The sequence below is a fragment of the Mauremys reevesii genome, linkage group 3, assembly GCF_016161935.1.
Source record: "Mauremys reevesii isolate NIE-2019 linkage group 3, ASM1616193v1, whole genome shotgun sequence".
Taxonomy (NCBI): Eukaryota; Metazoa; Chordata; order Testudines; family Geoemydidae; genus Mauremys; species Mauremys reevesii.
The window spans coordinates 51,199,411-51,219,211 of record NC_052625.1 but is presented as its reverse complement, the minus strand read 5'-3'; the positions used below and the strand labels follow the sequence as shown (position 1 = coordinate 51,219,211).

Below are 19,801 nucleotides of genomic sequence, written 5' to 3'. Positions count from 1 at the left end.
TAGACAAGAAAGAAGAAAAGAAGAGAGACAGACTGTTGACAGGACTGTTGCTGTGAGCATTTGCATGAAGACAGAGACGACACACACACACACCACACAGTAGGCTTCATGTGTGCCAAGCAGGCACAGAGAGCACTTTGGTTGGGAGGCACATGGTCCCAGGATCATCACAGCATCCTTCAGAAAAAAAAAAGGAGGATTAAGATGAATGTTGTTCAGTGCTACGCTCCAACCAATGACAGTGAGAGGGAGGACAAGACTACTTTTACAACAGACTCCAGAAAATATTAGAGACTCTCCCAGACAAAGACATTACCAAACCTTCTGAAGGACCATAAGACCAAGGAAGATTTCAGATGGGAGACACACAGAGAGTCAGCATGTCAGCAAAGTGGAATTGGAAAAGAAACACCCAGAGAGAAATCACAGCAGCAGAGTCTGACAAAGATAGAAGAAGAAGAAGAGAAGAAGAAAAAGCAGTCAAACACAGCAGGACTAGAGCAGCAAAGGCCAAAGCTCAAAAAAGTATGCTGAAGCCCCACAGAGAGTGAAGAGATAATATTAGAGGGACAGAGAGATTATGTGATGGGACTGGCAGCAGAAGCAGAGCAGGCAGCAGCGACTGTCTGGAAAGAAAGACAAAGAAAGTCTATAACAGGAATAGAACTACAGAGAGATGAACAGATGGCGGCACACTTTGAGACTCCTGAACAGACCAGCACCACCAAATCCACCAGACATCGACCAGCCAGGCATCCCAGCAAAGGTGGTCAACCTGATCAAGAATTCAAGACCAAGATCCTGAGGATCAATTCCATCCTCAACGACCCAGTCACACTGAATGGAAGCCCCTGATGAATGAATGAATGAGTCATCATTTATCATTAAAAAGTTTTAGTTATCCAACCAGAAAGCAGAAGCAGCATTATGTGAATGAGGTGATCAATCATATGCCATAAATACATACAGCTGTGGTGAACATTTTGTGAACAACATGTAGGCTGAAAATTGTCCGTCCAACCTACTCTGCAAGTACTTAGGAATAATGAATACATTATTTGCAAAAATCAGCACAGGCTCATGAATGATTTGCTTATGAATGGAAAAAAACTGGGCCAAAATCATTGGATAATTTATTTACAATTCAACCAGCTCTACATAGATATCTGCCAATACTGACATTATAGGTTAAGTATCTCACCCAGATTTATCAATGCTGATTCCCCCAGAAGGCAGTCTGAACTCATCCTCAGAGATAGTTAAGTTTGCTTTATTGACATTCAGATTTTCTCTGATTAAAGATCATGAACAGTAGGCATCCTTTTTTCCATGATGTTTATACCTCCTGATCATATCCCTGATAGTTCTCTCAGATATGTTACATCAAAGTCTTACTCTGATGAACACAGACATTGAAAAGGTGCATTTTCAAAGACATAAGGTGAATATTTTTACTTACTTGATGGCACCTTAGCGAGCTAGTAACAGCACAGCATCTATGGATGTGTCAAAGCTGCTCTTAATGAGGGTATACAAGACAGAAAATACAAGCAAAACTTTTAAACATCTCTCAGTAGGAAAATTCCAAGACAGATGTGCTGAAAACCCACTTACTACTACGGAGATAAATCTTTAAATTATTAAATAAGATTTTTTACAGGTCTTCTATTATGGACACTGCTAACAAAGTGGTGAGGAAAAGGTGCCCCCAACCCCAAACATCAATGAATCAATCGGACCCTAAACATGATAGAAAAATGATGTGGCTCACTTAAATGGGAACAACCAAGAATACCAATGCCTCATTGTTTTGCATACAGTTTTAAAGCAGGACAATGACATGTTTTGGGGAAAAAAGGCTCAACTGTTCATGTTTTGCTTTATCCCTCAATGTCCAGAAAAAGATTCTTAGGGTAAAATTCTGGCCCCATTGATGTCAATTGGAAAACTCACACTGACTTCAATAGGGCCAGGATTTCACTGCAGATTTTTAAGGCCTGAAGGGACCATTATGACCACCTGCATGTCTGACTTTCTGCATAACACGGGCCACAGAATTTCACCAAGTAATTCTTGCATCAAGACCACAACTTTTGGTTGAATTAGCACATATGATTTAGAAAGACACACAATCTTGATTTAAATAATTTAAATGATGGAGAATCCATCACATCCCTATGTAAAAAAGGGAGAGGGGTTTTGCAGCACGTCTGAAAGATTAACAAATATGGAGTTTTGTAGATCAAGAAGTGAGGAAAGTGTACTGAAGAGTCAAGAGATGTCCACAAAGAACCTGTTGCCATTTACTACCCTCTGGATCTTTCCAAATAGTATAAAGAGGAGGGAATTCACTCTAAGATATTATCTATCCCTGTGAATAGAACTATCTTCCCTTCTTTTCATTATCTCCATGAGACCACTGGAAAAGATGGTGAGATGCCTTGGCTCAGTTGTTAACAATATGCTGATGCAACTCAGCTAGATCTCATTCATCATAAATGTAACTGCTGCCACTACTAAGATATCAGAATGCTTACAGATTAAGAGCTGCTGGCTCAAGCTGAACCCAGACAAGACTAAAGCGATCATGACTAGAAAGAGAAAATGCTTTGAAGAACTAGATGAAACACTGTCTCCACATACAGCCCTCATTTGTCAATGATGTGAAACCTCAGGGTGCTTTCTGACTCCTCGCTAAACTTAGGTGACCAAGTAGCATCAGCATTTAAAAATGCATTCTTTGCCTCCAGCTTGCTAGGAAACTTTGCCCCTTCTTCCCAGAGAAGTGCTTGGCCATATTGAGCCATGCATTTGTCACCCCCAGGCTGGATTACTGTAATCCTCTGTATCTGAAGCTGAACATGAATAAGGCAATGCACAGGCTTCAGCTGATACAGAATCAGGCTGCCTGTCTCAGAGCAGCCCCACCTGGGAGCACCCTCCGCCAGTAGGCTGCAGCATGTCAGGTGCACCTGTCTCAGTTTCCCTCCTGACACCCCAGAAATAGTCCAGCAAATCCTTCTTGAGAATGGCCCTTGTGGGATTAATTTATTACAGAAGAAAACCCCATACACACCACTAAACCCAGGGTTGTGAGTTCAATCCTTGAGGGGGCCATTTAGGGATTTGGGGATTGGTCCTGCTTTGAGCAGGGGGTTGGACTAGATGATCTCCTGAGGTCCCTTCCAACCCTAATAATCTATGATTCTAAGACCCAACACCTAATCCATGCAAGTACAGCTCCTGCATCCCTCACCACACACTGGCTCTCTAGCAGAGCTCTCTCCAGCCCTCTGGTTTCAGCTCTACAGCTCCAAGAGCCAATAGGCATCTTCTGCTGCTGCTCTCATCCTTCAGCCTTCTCTAGCCTTGGATATCACTGGCTCAGGAAGATCAGCAGACTAGCCCCTCCACCGGCTTCCTGATAATTCTTCCCTCTTTCCAGGGAGCAGAAAAGCTCTCCCAACCTTTCCCTAGAGCCTTTCCTAGCTGACTCTTACCAAGGCTCTATCTCAGTGAGTCTTTCCTGACCCTGCATTTTATAGACCCTGGTGCTGCCCTACCCTCTTAATTGGCCAATCCAGGAGTATCATTTTTGACACTGGGGCACTGGACTTGCTTCATTTACAAGGCCAGCCATCCTGTGCCACTGCCCACTTCCTCCATGATTTAGACCACATTAGACCTATCTTCAAGTCCTACTTCTTTCCAGCTAGTTTCAGATGCAAATTTAAGCCATTGGTCCTAATCTTCAAAGCAATCACTGGATCAAGCCCCAGCTACGCTAAAGGAATAGTGGAGACAGGTATATTCCTCTGGGGCAACACGGTGAAGCACCTGAGAGTTGAGGACAAAACGTTCTCAGCTGAGGGTTCCCAGCTATTGAACTAACTTCCAGGGCAGATTACAATAATCCAGACCCTGACTGTATTTAAGAAATGCTGAAAAACCTTCCCCAAAAAAGTCTTTCCAGCACAGGGAAAAATCTCTCTCACCCACCCCCCCCCCCCCGCGCACAGGGGTCTCCTTCAAAGAGCGAGAGGCTGGCGCTGGCAGATGCTCCACTGGGGATTTCGCCCTCGTGTGGGTGCAATCGACGCGGCGGGGCTCGGACACCCGGTGCGGCGCGGGGGCGTGTGAAGCCGGCTCAGGGAGATCCCTTGACGGGGTTAAAACACACGCGGGGGGGGAAGGGGGCTCAAACGCGTCAGTTCCCGGCGGCGGAAGAGCTGCCGCAGCGCCTGAGGACGGAGCCGGAGGCAGCTAGGGGGACGCCGAGGCGGCAGGACCCGGCGGGCGCTGACCCCTTACGCCCCCCCGTAGTGCTACAGCAGCCCCGGAGCGAGAGAAACACTCTCGCCACCCACTACGCTGATCACGTGACGCATTCCTCAGCCCGCCCCCCTTTCCACGCATGCGCACAGCGGCGCCCTGCTCAGGCCGGTGGGCGAGGCGCCGAGCACTTCCGGCCGGGGCGGACCGGGCGGGGGGCGCTGCGGCCGGCACCATGTCCTGCTCGCTGCTCCCCTTCTGCCACTTCCAGGACCTGGAGGCGGCCCGCGACTTCCTGTGCCCGCATCTCCGCCAGGGCGGCGCCGCGGCTGCCAGGGAGAGCGGTGAGTGGCCCCGGCCCCGGTCTGGCCCCCGCTTCCCTAGGCCCGGGGGGGGGGACAGACCTTCCCCGTCCTCTGCGTCCCCTCGCCCAGGGGCATATCCCTGCCCCTAGCGCCCGGGCCCCCGGGCGGGGTGTTCACCTGTGCTGGGGGGCGGGCCCCAGCGTGGGGCGGGGCCCCTGGCTGTAGAGGCGGTGCCGGTGCCCCTGAGGGGGTGACCCCCAGGTCAGGCGAGGGGGTGTGCGCTGGGTTTTGTTGGAACAGGGGGGAGGTGTGGAGGGTTTGCCCCTCTGGGTTTTTTTTAAAAATATATATATATATATATTCTATAAGTATAAAATTTCCTCTTTGCTTCCTATTTAAACGGATATAAAACCTTACGGCTTGTCCTTTCCTGTGGAAAGCTGAAGGGAAAGGCACTCGGCGATGAGCACAGGGAAGGAGCTGAATTGTACACGTCTACAGTGCGGCAGCAATGCGTGGCTTAGCTTCACTACACTTACCTAGCACAGTGACATACCGAGCGTCCTCTTAAAACACCATCATTGTTTAATTGGTTTTAAACATGCAGTGGAAAAGCAGAAACTGATGTTGGGAGAGGTGGTGTACTTCACATAAAAACTTGAAGTCTGCCATTATGGCAATTAAGGTTGTTTGCTATCCTTGCAAATATTTTTTCCTCTTGAACCGCTGCTAAAGAAGAGGCCAGTTGTGCTTTAGATATCAGTTTATTCTTTAAAGTTTCAAAAATACTTTTTAGTACAGAATCCCATATGCCTGCCAATTTACACTCAAAGAAATAAATATAACCAAATGTAATGTAAGAAGTTATAGTTTGCTATTGTGATAAAGTAAACTACTGTAATTCATGGGTTAACATCACACTGCAAATTGCAGATCTTAGATTTTTCCCCTGCTCCTATCAAATTGCTAAGACTTTCTTTCCGGAGAGCTTTAATTTCACATTCACCTAATTTCTAATTTAGACCCTGATCCTGCAATTCTTTATGCATGGGTGGACTGCTATGCCCACACAGAGGCTTCAGTCGGGTTTTTAGTGATCACAATGGCCTCTTTACCTGCAACAAATTTTAAGTCTTAGTATTGATTTTATTTTTTTTCCAGAGGGTATGAGAGAGAGTCTTGCCCGCATGCTCGGGGCTGAGCGCCATATTTGGGGGGGGGGGGGGAATTTTTTTTCTCCAGGGTAGATTGTGTGTGGCCTGGTTTTTTTTTTCCCTCCTCAGCATGGGGGGGGGGCTTCGCTTTAAGTGGGGTGGATCGCTTATGTGGCCTGCATCTTGCAGTATGAAGACTTAACAATTCAAAGTCTTAACATTTAGAGCCTTGTCTACATTGCCACTTTACAGCGCTGCAACTTTCTCGCTCAGGGGTTTGAAAAAACACCCTCTGAGCGCTGTAAGTTTTAGCGCTGTAAAGTGGCAGTGTAGAGAATGCAACAGTGCTGGGAGCTACTCCCCTTGTGGAGGTGGGTTTTTTTTAATACCGCTGGGAGAGCACTCTCCCATCGATGGTGCCCTGACTACACAACCACGTTAAAGCGCTGCCGTTGCTAGTGAAGACATGCCCTTTGTTTGTCTCTTGAGGAAGAGCTTCCCATTAAAGTCAATGGGAGTTTCTCACACTCAGTGCTTGGAGGATTTTGCCTAACTTTGGGAAAATGCCTTTCAAGTAAGATGACGTTTTAATTTGGTTGGCTTCAGCTAAAAAATGTAACTTTATTACCCCATTGTACTAGGTGCTGTACAATCAACTAAAAGATGGTCCCTTCCCCAAACAGCTTACAGTCAAAGTAGAAGACAAGAGACAACAGATGGCTACAGACAGACACGGGGGAATACAAGGAAACAACGAAGCAATATTGGTCAGCATGGTAGGCAGTGGTCTTAGTGCAGCAGGGAACTGTTTTCTTCAAGTTTTTTGTAATAATTTTGGCAAAGGCAAGTTTAAAGAAGGATAATGAGGTAGCTTTGCAGATGTTTATGGGGCACTCCTCTCAAGTGTGAGGGGCAGCAGGGGAGAGAGCACATAGGTGCTTGTTTAAAAATTAACCAGTGGTTGGTGGAGGCTTGCCTCATTGGCCGATTGGCATTAGGAGTCAATATCTCACCAGTGAATAAGAAAAAGTAGGACAGGTCTTTGAGAGCAGAGACAAGTAGCTTGTATCTGATGCGCTAGAAGAGGGGCTGGTAGAGGGATGTGAAGAAATGGTCAAAGTGAGAGTCTAGGAAAATGATCTTTGTAGCTGCATTATGAATGGATATGCATGGGGCAAGATTGCATTTGTTAGGGCTAGAGAAAAGAAGGTTGCCATAATCAAGGTGGTGAAATCATGGATGAGAGTTTGTGCTCTGTGGATGGCTAGGAAAGATCTTATTGTAGAGATGTTATGCAGAAAGAATCTGCGAGGCTTAAATACAGCCTGCATGTGAGGACCTAGAGAGAGGTCTGAGTAAGAGATGATGCCCGGGGTATGGACCTGAGTGACAGGTAGGATGTTGATGTGATCCATAGTGATTGAGAGAGGAGGTGGGGGAGAAAGTGTATGTAGGGGAAGATTAATAGCCCTGTTTTAGCCATGTTGAATCTGAGCTCATGGCTAGGAGATGTCAGAGAGAGAGACTGAGTCTTCAGTTTGCACAGGAGATAGCTCTGGAGTAGAGGTATATTTGTGAATTGTCAGTGTAGAGATGGTATTTGAACTTGTATTTGCAGATGAGTTTACCCAGAGGTAAGGTGTATAGTGGTATGAAGGATAGAGCCCTGTGGAACCTCCACAGAAAGTTGGAGAGTTAGTGAGGAGCTAAATGAGCAATTAGAGAGCAGAGTCATGGAATCCAAGAAAGGACAAGATTTCAAGAAAAGGAGCATAGGTGACTGTGTTGAAGGTGGCTGACAGGTCAAAGAGGATGAGGATGGAGTACTGGTTCTGAGCTTTGGCTGTGAAGGGGTCATTAGAGACTGGTGAGAGCAGTTTCAATGGAGTGCAAAGGATAGAAACTGGATTGAAGAGCGTTTAGAATGGAATTGGAGGAGAAGAATTTGAAACAGTGATTGTAAATAATGAGTTTAGAGATGAAAGGGAGAAGGATGAGGGTGGTAGTTGTAGAGGAAAGGATGATAAAGACGGGGGCTTTTAAGATTTGAGAGATGAATTGTGAGGGGCAAGAGCCAGAGGATCAGCAGATAAAGACTGTTGAAAACTGTGGCTTGGCCAGTAGTTTTTAGTTTTGCTTTTTAAGATTTTGCTGAAAACAGTTAAGCTGAGGGTGAGAGAGATTAAAGTTTAGGAGATTTGGGGGAAAAAAGCTGGAAGCTTATATTTGTAACAGGAAAAACATTAATACTAAAATACAGAAATTTTGAAAAGGATGTAAAGTACACTTTGCACTGGCATCACCAAACAGTGAGCTCTGTGCCACTATAATAATATTTTGTCACTAAACTGCTGTATGAGAACTATTACAATAAGTTTACTTCTGTAGTCTCTCAAATATCCTTTTACATAGAATAGACTTGATTACAAAAATTTGCTGTGGACTCTCACTATCAGGAATATGAATTTCAAAGAGCTTTATTCAGCCAACCTTCATATCATCACCCCTCAGCTGTTGCAGAACCTGAACTTGAAACACTTGTTCACTTCTTTTGCCCATATAACTTGGCTTTACACCTTGGGTTACATTTCCTGAACCGCCATGAAAAATGTAGAGACATTCCTTGTCAAGGGGCAGAACTGTGTGATCCAAATGTGAAAGAGGCATTCAGGAGCTGACTGATAAGACTGGCATCTCCTAATTGTCAAAGATAGGCAACATACACCTATTTATTTTTCTGTCTTTAAACATCACTTACCAATAGAGATTAGAGAAAATATTTCTCATTTTTCAAGTTTCTGTTTTACACCGGACAGCACTTCCAATATAATCAGTTTCCATTGGATAGTCGGTTAGTTTCTTCTTTTTGTATGGGTTTATCAATGGCAGCTACAAATGGAAAAAAAAATACTTCATATATAAATTTGATTGTAAAACCACAAAAATTGGCAGAAGGGATCAGTGGAGCAGTGATGGAAATTATTTTTCTCAAAAAAACAATAACACTGTTTAAAATTGTTATCCCTCTTCATTATGGTTGCCATCTGCTCTAGTCTTCCTCTTATTGTGGCTAATAGGCAATTTCTCCAACCATTGCCTTTGGCCAACATAATCTAGTTACGGATTAGAGTAATTTTTTTACTGGAGCAATTTGGGCAAAGTCTTTTTGTATCTGGTAATGATGGATGATTAAGTAGTTGAGCTCCTTCCCATTAAGTTGTTTTCTCACTTCTCAGGGCAAGACTACACTCTTTAGACTTGATTCTCCACTATTTTATGCCTTGTGTGATTATTTATACTTGTGCAAAGAGGGTGTAATGCCTCATTCACAATGGTTAATATCAGAATGGCCACACAGATTCAGACCAGTCGTCCATCTAGCGCAGTATCCTGTCTTTCGACAGTGGCCAGTGCCAGATGCTTCAAAGGGAGTGAACAGAACAGGGCACTTCATTGACTGATCCATCCCCTGTCATCCAGGCCTAGCTTCTACCAGGCAGAGGTTTAGGGACAGCCAGATCATGGAGCTAGGTCCCTGACAATCTTGGTTAATAGCCAAGTTCTTACCTAATTCTTTTTTTGAACCCAGTTACACTTTGGCCTTCACCGTGAATTCCACAGGTTGACTGTGCATGGTGTGAAGAAGTACTTCCTTATGTTTGTTTTAAACCTGCGGCCTATTAATTTCATTTGGTGATCCCTGGTTTGTGTGTTGTGGGAAGGGGTAAGTAACACTTATTTACTCCCCACCATTCATTTATAGACCTCTATGATATCCCCTCTCAGTCATCTCTTTTCTAAGATGGACAGTCCCAGTCTTTGTAATCGCTCCTCATATGGAAGCTATTCCATACTTCTAATCATTTTCATTGCCTTCTCTGTACTTTTTCCAGTTCTGATATACTTGTTTTGAGATGGGCAACCAGAACTGCATTCAGTATTCAAGGAGTTGAGTATATACCGGGCGTATTTTATATTGGCAGGCAGACGATAACCTAATTTTACAGTAAATTATAGGTTTTATATATATATTATAGTATAAGTCTCCCCCCCCTTCCGGACCCCAGAGGGAGAGCCCGAGCAGCCAGCCAGCAGCGGCAGCCGGAGGGGCCGGCTTCTGTGAGGGCCGCCACCCAGCCCGCGGCGCGCAAATCCCAGGGAGGCAGGAGGAGCGCGCCTCTGGGCTGCCGCGAGCGCCCAGCCCAGAGCCCCCAGCGCCCGGCCGGGAGAGCCGGGCTGGGCTCTGGGCTGCCCGGGAGGGAGGAGCCCGAGCCCAGAGCCCCGCGCGCGAGGCGGGAGTCAGAGGCTGGCTCTGAGGCCAGGCGGGGAGCCCAGAGCTTTTAAATCCCAGCCCGGCCCGAATCCAGGGGGGGCTGGGCGCTGGGGCGCGGCGAGCCCTTTTAAATCCCAGCGCCAGCCGCGGAGGGAGTCAGAGGGCTCTGCTGCTGCTGGCGGGGAGGGAGCAGCCTTCTAAATCCCCAGCGCCTGCTGTTTTATACCGCGATAATAAGACCCCCTTTTTTGGGGGTTGTTTTTTAATATAGAAAGTCGTCTTATACGCCGGAATATACGGTAATGGATTTATATAGTGGTGTTACAATATTTTCTGTCTTATTATCTATCCTTTTCCAAATGGTTCCTAACATTCTGTTAGCATTTCTGACTGCTGCTGCACATTGAGCAGAAGTTTTCCGAGAACTATCCATGGAGACTGTCCTTGAGTGGAAACAGCTCTTTTAGACCCCATCATTTTACTCATAGGTGAATTCTGTGCATGTACAGAATTTATGTTCCCCGCAGATTTCTTTGCTTCCTTGCAGAAAAATGGCTTTCTGACAGGGAAGTGAAGGAAAGCCACGAGCAGTATGCGATCCTCCCCAGCGGTATGTTTCCAGTGCCTAGGGCAGCCGGCATAGAGGTAAATTACTGTCGGGTAGTGGGTGGGACTGGGGAAGACCCGGCTGATGCCTCCTACCCTGTGCCGGGCTCAGCCGCTAGTTCTGGCCTCTTCCCCTACAAGGCATCCAGGGCTGTGTCAGACCCACCCCAAGATTTCTCCCCCAGCTCTAGGATGCTCTGCAAATCTCCCCCCCCCCCCCTTCTGCTTCTTGCACATATTGCTCCTCAGGTGCAGTGGGAGGGATCACTGTACAGGGAGCTGCTCCCCCATCCACCCAACCCCCATGAATATAGACCCGCTCATATCCAGACCATCCTGCAGAGCCTCACCCCCCCTCCTACCGAGAAGCTCCCCCCGATGAGCCTCACTTCCCCTGCACCTGGACCATCCCAATGAACCACCTGCACCCAGATCCCTATCCTATCGAGCCCCAATCAGCTGCGCCTGGATCCCTGCCCCACTCCCCCAACATCTGGACTCCCACACTGAGCCCTGCACACCCAGACCCCCCAATGAGCTTTATCCCCCACACCCAGGACCCCCCCACACCCCTCCGAGCTCCAGCCACCTTCACCTGGACTCCCCTGCAGAGTCCAATTACCTTTGCACCCAGAACCTCTCTAGCACCCCATACCTGGATTCCCCACTGAGCCACCCGCACACAGATTGCCCCAAACAGAACCCTCTCAACCCACACCTGGATCCCCTCACACGAAGCCCCTTCTCACTTGGATCCTGCCTTGCTGTGCCTGCCTGCCCACAGCTGGTGCACCTGGCACGGAGGGGCAGGGTCCTGGGGTGTTTCTGGGGCAGGCCCAGTCATTGTGCTGTGTCAGGGTTGGGTGCAGTCTCACTGCTGAGTCTGTGTCCCAGTGGGGAGCTGCACAGTGATCATTCACCTCTGTGCAGCGTGGCCTGTGCTCCCCAATGCCATGCTGGAGCCTCTACATTTATTTGACAAATAAAATTTGCAGAGTTTTAAAATAGTGTGTGCAGAATTTTTAATTTTTTGGTGTAGAATGCCCTCAGGAGTATTATATGTATAGTTGGTATTGTTTTCCAGGGTGCATTGCTTTGCCTTTATCAACATTGAATTTCATCTGCCATTTTGTTGTCCAGTCACCCAGTTTTGTGAGATCCCTTTGTAACTCTTTGCAGTCAGATTTGGATTTAACTATCTGGAGTAATTTTGTGTCACCTGCAAATTTTGCCACCTCACTGTTTACTTCTTTTCCATATTATTTATGAATATGCTGGCTGCCCTGGTTCCAGTACAGATCCTTGGGGGACATCACTATTTACATATCTCCATTCTGAAAACTGATTGTTTATTCCTTCTCTTTGTTTCCTGTCTTTTAATCAATTACTGATTGGTGAGAAAACCTGGCCTTTTATCCCATGACTGCTTACTTTGACAAGGTCCCAAAGGCCCTTATGCAAAGGCTTTCTGAAAGTCCATGTACACTATATCCACTGGATCCCCTTTGTTCACATGTTTGTTGACCACATCAGACAATTCTAATAGATTGACGAGGCATGATTTCCCTTTACAAAAGCCATGTTGATGCTTTCCCAACATATCATGTTCATCTATGAGTCTGATGATTCTGCCCTTTACTATCATTTCAGCCAATTTGACTGATACTGAAGTTAGGCTTACCAGCCTGTAATTGCCAGGATCACATCTGGAGTCTTTTTTTTTTAAATTGGTGTCTTGTTAGCTATCCTCCAGCATCTGGTATAGAGCCTGATGTAAGTAAATGGTTACAAACTACAGTTGGTAGTTCTGCAATTTCATATTTGAGTTCCTTCAGAACTCTTGGGTGAATACCATCTGGTCCTGGTGACTTATTACTGTTTAATGTATCAGGGCTTGGCTACACTGGAGAGTTGCAGCGCTGGTGGACTCACTCACCGTCCACACTTGCAAGGCACATACAGTGCTGTATCTCCCTGGTTACAGCGCTGGCTTCAGTTTGTTCCAAAGCCTCCTTTACTGACACCTTAATCTGGGACAGTTCCTCAGATTTGTCACCTAAAAAGAATGGCTCAGGTGTTGGACTCTCCCTCACATCCTCTGCAGTGAAGACTAATCCAAAGAATTAATTTAGCTTCACTGCAATTACCTTGTCTCCTTGAGTATTCCTTCAGGACCTCGATCATCCAGTGGCTCCACTGATTGTTTGGCAGACTTCCTGCTTCTGATGTACTTAAATATTTTTTTTTGCTTTTAATTTTTTTTTTCTTTTGCTAGTTCTTAAAATTTGTTTTGGCCTACCTAAGGGTACGTCTTCACTATCCTCCATATCGGCGGGTAGCAATCTATTTCTCAGAGTTCGATGTATCGTGTCTCATCTAGACGTGATATATCGAACTCCAAACGCGCTCCCGTCGACTCCGGAACTCCACCACCGCGAACGGCGGTGGCAGAGTCGACGGGGGAGCCGCGGACGTCAATCCCGCGCCGTGAGGACAGGTAAGTAATTCGAACTAAGATACTTTGACTTCAGCTACGCTATTTGCGTAGCTGAAGTTGGGTACCTTAGATCGACCTCCCCCCCCCCCAGTGTAGACCAGGCCTAAGTATACTTTTACACTTGAATTGCCAGAGTTTATGCTCCTTTCTATTTTCCTCAGTAGGATTTAATTTCCAATTCTTAAAGGATGCCATTTTGACTCTAACCACCTCTTTTACTCTGTTTAGCCATGTTGGCAATTTTTTAGTTCTCTTCCTGTTTTTTATTTATTTATTTTTTAAATTTGGGGTATACATTTAGTTTGAGCCCCTATTATGGTGGTTTTTAAATAGTCGCTATGCATCTTGCAGGCATTTTACTGTTGTAATTAATTTAATTTCCATTTAACTACCTTCCTCATTTTGTGTAGTCCCCCCTTTTGGAAGTTAGATGCTACTGTTGTAGGTTTCTTTGGTATTTCCCCCCCCCCCCTACATTTAATTACATTATGGTCGCTGTTACTCAGCGGTTCAGCTATAACATTATGGTCTTTATCACTGAGTAGTTCAGCTATAGTGTCTTACCCTCATTTTGCAAGTCATAAATAACTGCACAAGTTGCCGTGCAGTGAAAAGTCAGGTCCATTATGATTAGAGCCTAATGTCTTGAAGATTTGTGCATAGTGTAATCTGCCATTGTTTTTCAATTGTAATAAGTTATACTTCATATTCAAGGTATTCTATTTGGTACCTGCATCTCAGCAGATTTATGTATAAAAATGCTTACCGCACTATTGAGGTGGCGTTATATCACAACCAAAAAAATATGACTCAAAAGATGCCCGGGTAGTCCATCTAATGTTTCTTGGATTGGTATGTGTATTCGTTGACCCTGCAGGCCAGGTTAGGATGGCATAAATGTAGATGGATAAAAGTGCCTATGTACATAATTTTGGGGTGAGTTGCACATAGGAATATAAACTGGGCATGTTGGAAAGCTGTGCTTGGCTTCTACATCTTTGTCAAAGGAGAGCTGTTATTACAAATGCTTCATGGAGATGGTTTATCTTTTAATTAAAAAAAAAAAGCCTTATTTGACATCACAAAATAATGTGACTTTCCACCTACTCTTGCTTCTCCAAGACTTACTCTGCATTACCTCTAAATTTCTGCCTAATGAACTGAAAGGTTAAGCTGTGGGTTTCTCTGAGCAATTATTTTGAATCAGAGCCCATAGATACTGTAGTCATTGCTTGTCTCTCTCTCTCTTGAACTAATGATGCTATGATTTAGAGAAAAAGTTGAATTGATATAGATAATTCTGGGAAATGCTTTCCTCTTACTGTTTCCAAAACTTTCTTGGTGTGGGGGAAGGTGGGAAAAAGCTGGCAGCTGATGGCATGGTGAATAATGAAGAGGTACTGCTCCACCAGGAACTTATACAGCTTTTCATTCTTTCTTCTGTTATCCCTTTTCCCCCAAATGTCATCCTCCTTCGTTTCTTTTACTGGTAAATAAATTGCTTTGTCGCATGGTGGTCTAATTACTCACTTTTATCTTTGATCAAGTGCTAGCTTGCCTGTAAGTTTTGACCTGTGCAATTCTCAGTGGAAAGACTCCTAGATAGCAAGTTGGAAAAACTACTGTTGTGTGTCTGCTTTCTCCTACCTCTTCCCCCGCCCCACCCCCAGCCCATATCTCTGGTAGCGTTATTTTTGTGCAAAATGGCAATGTTTATAAAAGAGCATGAGTAAAGGGGCATAGATAAGATCTTTCTTTGCCATGCTTGAGATTCAGAAAAGTGCTCAAGCATGTACTTAAGTCAAATTCTTCTTAAAATTAAACATATACTTAAGCACTTTTAAGTCAGTGACTCCGCATGTGAAGTGAAGGTGTGATCTCTATTGCTAAACCTTCAGGACTCACAAGGCCTTCAACCAAATGTGCACTCTAGATATGTACAAAAGAAAAGAAAAAGGCAAAATGTCCAATGAGGAGGAAGGGAATGATCCAAAGTGACAGTCATGTAATGGTCTTTCTGAAGGCCTGAGAACTGCCAGCGGAGGAAGAAGTAAGAGAAATAAGAGACCCAGAAACTAAGATTCTATTATTTAACCACAGAGTCTAGCGCTTACTAGCACTTATTTATACATAGAATACAATATATTTTAAAATAGACACTGACCATCTAGTAAGGTTCTCAAGCTTAATTTCATTTTAGAAAAGTGAATCCTATGCAGGATCCTAGGAATATACTGTATAATATGTACATACAAAAATGCAAAAAACAAAACAAACAAAAACCCCCCACAGATTCTTAAACAGTGGTTGCAAGATAAATAATTTTGGTTGTCAACCCAAATGATATATGAAATTATTAAAGGCATAGGAAGCTATGTATTGCATTGAATGTATCCTCCTTTATTGTGAATTTTTGGACCTATACAAGTTAATGGTATCACTTTCATGTAAGTATTCAGGTATCCTGATATCCAAAAAGATGCACATCTGCAATGGAAAGATTCTTTAACTCATCTGGATGTTTTGCTTGCTAACTAGTAGGCTGGCTATTGATATTCTGAATGATTCATGGAGCTGAGTGGCTGGTACCCATTTTGCAAAAATCTTTACTCTGATTCCCAAGTTTCAAGTGTCTTTCTTTCATACATCTGAAACCTTTTCCTGTTCTCTCTTTCATCACAGTCCTTGGTAACCAGCAGAAAAAAATTACTCGCTGTTATGGCATTTAACATGTGAATACACCGGACCAACAATAACATTTTGAAGCATTACGAGACAAATGCCATGCAGCAACACCATCTTGCAATCCTTTTTTCCTAAAACTTACCGCACCAGGATGTCTGCCAAGAAAGTACTATAAAATCTAGGAACACTCCTACTGTTTACTAACTTCAAATTATGGGGTACCTGTCTTGATTTTTCTTTTACTTGTTTGTTCCTTTCCTCTGTTTACATTTAATTTTTGTCCCATTGTTTGCACCCTTCTGTTCTAATTCTCTTTATTTGAAATCATGCTATTTCTTGGCTCCCTCCCCTTCCACGCTAGAACTGGAGTTCTGTGCCTTTCCCCATGTTTATCTCTTCCCAGTTTTTCCCTCACCCATTATGCTGTAGATTGGGAAAGCTGTGAGTAGCAACAGCAAATGCATTAGAATGTTCTTTGTGTGTGGGAGGACCTCATGGGAACTAATATAATGTTTTATTTGCAATAAAAAGGAATAGAAATTTAAAGCATATATTTTGCAGTATTTGTTGGCTTCTAAGCATGATGCGCTCAGGCTAAAGTTAACACTAATAATGAAACATAAATCCTCTCTAGACCCTGAGCATAGTGGTATTTAATTGGTTCTGAAAACTGCTGTGTATCATTTAACAAGTGTATGTATATTGGGAATAGCTATTTGTATTCTGCTTAATCTGACAATAGCTGTGATGGGATTATGTGTTGGCTTGATCAGAAAATAATAGCTGCAATCATTATCTCCTTTATATAACACAGTATGAATCCAGTACATTTTTCATTATGTGCAATTGTATATTATAAACTATAGTATAATGTGATAAAATGAGCCAGATATTGATCAGGGTAATAAAAGAATGTGTTAAGAAATGTCATATAATTAACTGCAGAATTGAAGCATTAAATATACAGCAGAATAAATGGAAGCTAAATATATGTATGTATACATATACATACACACACATTTTTTTCCTACAAAGATTGGAACCATCTAGCTATATTTTATCTTAAAGGCTCCTTCATCTGATTGCTTCTGTTGTTATTATTTTGGGTAATTTTAGGTGTTACAAATAAGTGGAGGAGATTTGAGAGGGAATTTTTTTGGTGTGCATTTTGACACCACTTTGTACATTAGCCAGTTCAGTTGATTACTTCCCCTCCCCCCATTTTATGTGGGTGTTTCTCTCCTCTGCTGCTGTGTGAAGCAAGTTCGATATAACGCGGTTTCACCTATAATGCGGTAAGATTTTTTGGCTCCCAAGGATAGCGTTATATCGAGGTAGAAGGGTATTTTTTATTTATTTAATTTTTAATTTTTTTTTGGCTGTTGAAGTTTCTTCTGCTTAACTTTCATAAGTTTATTTACTACTAGTAAATTCTGTTCTGTGTAGTCGTTATTTGCATTAGTTATGACGCTCTGGAGTGATGCAGAAAATAGGAAAAAGCAAATATGGTATTGGCCATAAAAAAGAGAGTGATTTTTGGCAATTGCCATCTCGTAGATCTAGCATCAGTCCCTACTAAAATGTTTATGGAATCTGTAAGAATCCAGAGGATAATGTAGCCAATGATTTTAGTTTAGTATCCATTTATTGTGTGATGTTATGATTAATCAATATACCATATATTCATTGTACGTTAATTAGTTGATTTGTAGGATTATAAAAGTGTAAGATTGATCAGAATTTAGAGGAACCAAGTAGTAGACATGAGTAAGACAAGCTGAAACACAAGAAACTGTGGCCTGAGGCCTGCAAGACTTTAGCTTAGCTATTTTAGACCTTAGAGACAAGAAATGACGACGTAAATCAATGACCGAGAAATAACCCAAAAGATTATGGAAAAAGAGATACCAGCTGGTAATAGTGCAAAAGTGTAGCTGGGAAAATTAAATTTTAAATTATAAAATGCTGTAACAACAAATATTATCTCCACCCTGTACCTTAACCACAAGATAAAGGTGGTACGCCAATGTTAATGAGAACCTACACAGCCTATAGAATTTGGGGTCCCTTGTGTTTCTAAGGGACGCAGACCAATAAGAAAGAGAGAGTTGACATTTTCATGTATGCAGAATGTAGGTATAGACAGAATCATAGTATAAAAATGGGTGCCCGGAGCAGGAAAATTGATCTTCTGATGGGAAACTCCAGTAGGATCCACTCCTGTATTGATGATCAATCCATGAGATGGCCAACAGACCATCTAGGAGGATGCGAGTATGTCTGTAGGTTTAATTGGTACATGGTACTTATATTTAGGAATTGTATATCCTGTGACATTTATAACTTTGTTGGTAACTTTAATAAAACTGCTAAAACATAGATGCTTTTGTAACTGTATGTGTTGTTTCACTTATTTGCCTATGGTTTCATGTGTTCTTATGGGCTCTAGGTCCAGAACAAAGAGAGATTGCTCTGTTGAATATGAGACCGTAGCTGCCAGAGTTGAACCTACTGGAGTATAATTAATATTAAATATAATAAAAGGCTACACTACTAATGACCTATGAATACTGAACAGCAATTACATTTTAAAGAAAAAACTATTTTTGGATGGGGGGAACTGAATTATGTAGTTTGTGGACAATGGGAATGCCATAGAGATAAGAGGTTGAGTTCAATAAAACGTTGATACAGTACCTCATACTCTTACTTGGATATGAATATTGTCACATGGATTGAAAACAGGCTGGAAGGGTAATGACAAACCACAGTGTATGCAGTTAAGATACTATAGGGATTGGTTTAAGGCCTGGTTTTATTTAGCATCTTTATTAATAGATTTGGAGGAAACTGTAAATCAGGTGTGTGTTAAACTTTAAGCTCATACTGTTTGGAAAATACTCTTAATCCCAGTAAGGACTGAGAAATAAGAGTCCTAAAAAAAGTGCCAGGTGTGGGCAAGAACTGAAAGAAAATGCAAGATTAGATTAATGGGAAATTTCTTTTGTGTACTACAATTTAGATCTGTCGTTAGTATTTTTCTCTTCTTTCTTTCTGAACTTTTTAAATAAAACTGTTTTGTATTTTATAGACACCATATTTATCCAATATGAGAATTATTCCTGTAGATCTTATGTTTGATTTTATATTAAGTAAATAGTTCACATTCTGAAATATAACTAACTTCATCAACATGATAGTAGGTATTAATTTCTATGAGGTTATGATGTCATTGCACTAAAATATTATCAAGATAGTAATTGGCTCTTCAGATGTTCTTTTAAAATATATGCTTAAGGTGAATCCTTGTATTCTAAATTGCATCCCAAAGTAAATATTCCCTGTCAAGTTACAAACCCCTTTAAAGTAGAGGTAGAAGATTGTAGTGGTGAATTAGAAAATGAAATGGTTCATGTTGCTGCTGACTAGCAGAAGGAAATGCTATTTTTACTGGTTCTGCAGCAGACTACACACTAATTTTGATGAAAAAATTCTGTCTTGCTGCCACTCAGTTAAATTAAGGGGGCAGGGAATCTTTTGCTGGACACCTATTAGCCAGAAGCAGATCTGAAAGATGAGGAAACGGTGGCATTGAACAGGAAAGCTCATAGCTTTCTCAAGCAGCCACAGCAGCAAAAGAGTGGAACTGATCTTGTTCTAGGGTTGCCACGTACTTTGTTTATAAAACTGTAGGTCTGAGAGATATGGTAGTAAAAGTGCTGGCAGTTAGTTTACACCCTTGTTTCCACCATTGCTAGCTCTGATAAAGCTACATGGGTACTGCAGAAATATGAGTGACTTCCCTAAAATTGACATTGTAGATGAGGCCAGGGTTCTGCACAGCAGCAGTGAAAACTGACAAGACTGGTTAGCTTTCATTATGCTGCAGCTGGGAAAGCTGAAAGTAGCAACAGCACTAGAATGGTCTACATGTATGCGTGGGAAGACTTCATGAATGTGAACCAATACAGTGTTTTGCTTTGCAATAAAAATGAATAGAAATTTAAAG

The 19,801-nt window shown here is 42.9% G+C and overlaps 1 protein-coding gene across 4 annotated transcripts in view; it reads left to right on the top strand.

Annotated features, from left to right (window-relative positions):
- Positions 1–4,287: 4,287 nt before the first annotated feature.
- RAB3GAP2 (RAB3 GTPase activating non-catalytic protein subunit 2) overlaps positions 4,288–19,801 on the top strand; it is a 79,631-nt gene continuing 64,117 nt past the window's right edge. For 2 of the 4 annotated variants that reach the window (XM_039530783.1, XM_039530782.1), the window contains exon 1: positions 4,288–4,616. In XM_039530783.1, coding sequence (XP_039386717.1) covers positions 4,415–4,616 — 202 coding nt within the window. In that variant the 5' untranslated portion in view covers positions 4,288–4,414. The remainder of the gene's footprint in view (positions 4,617–19,801) is intronic. The other 2 variants (XM_039530781.1, XM_039530779.1) reach the window with 1 other exon arrangement.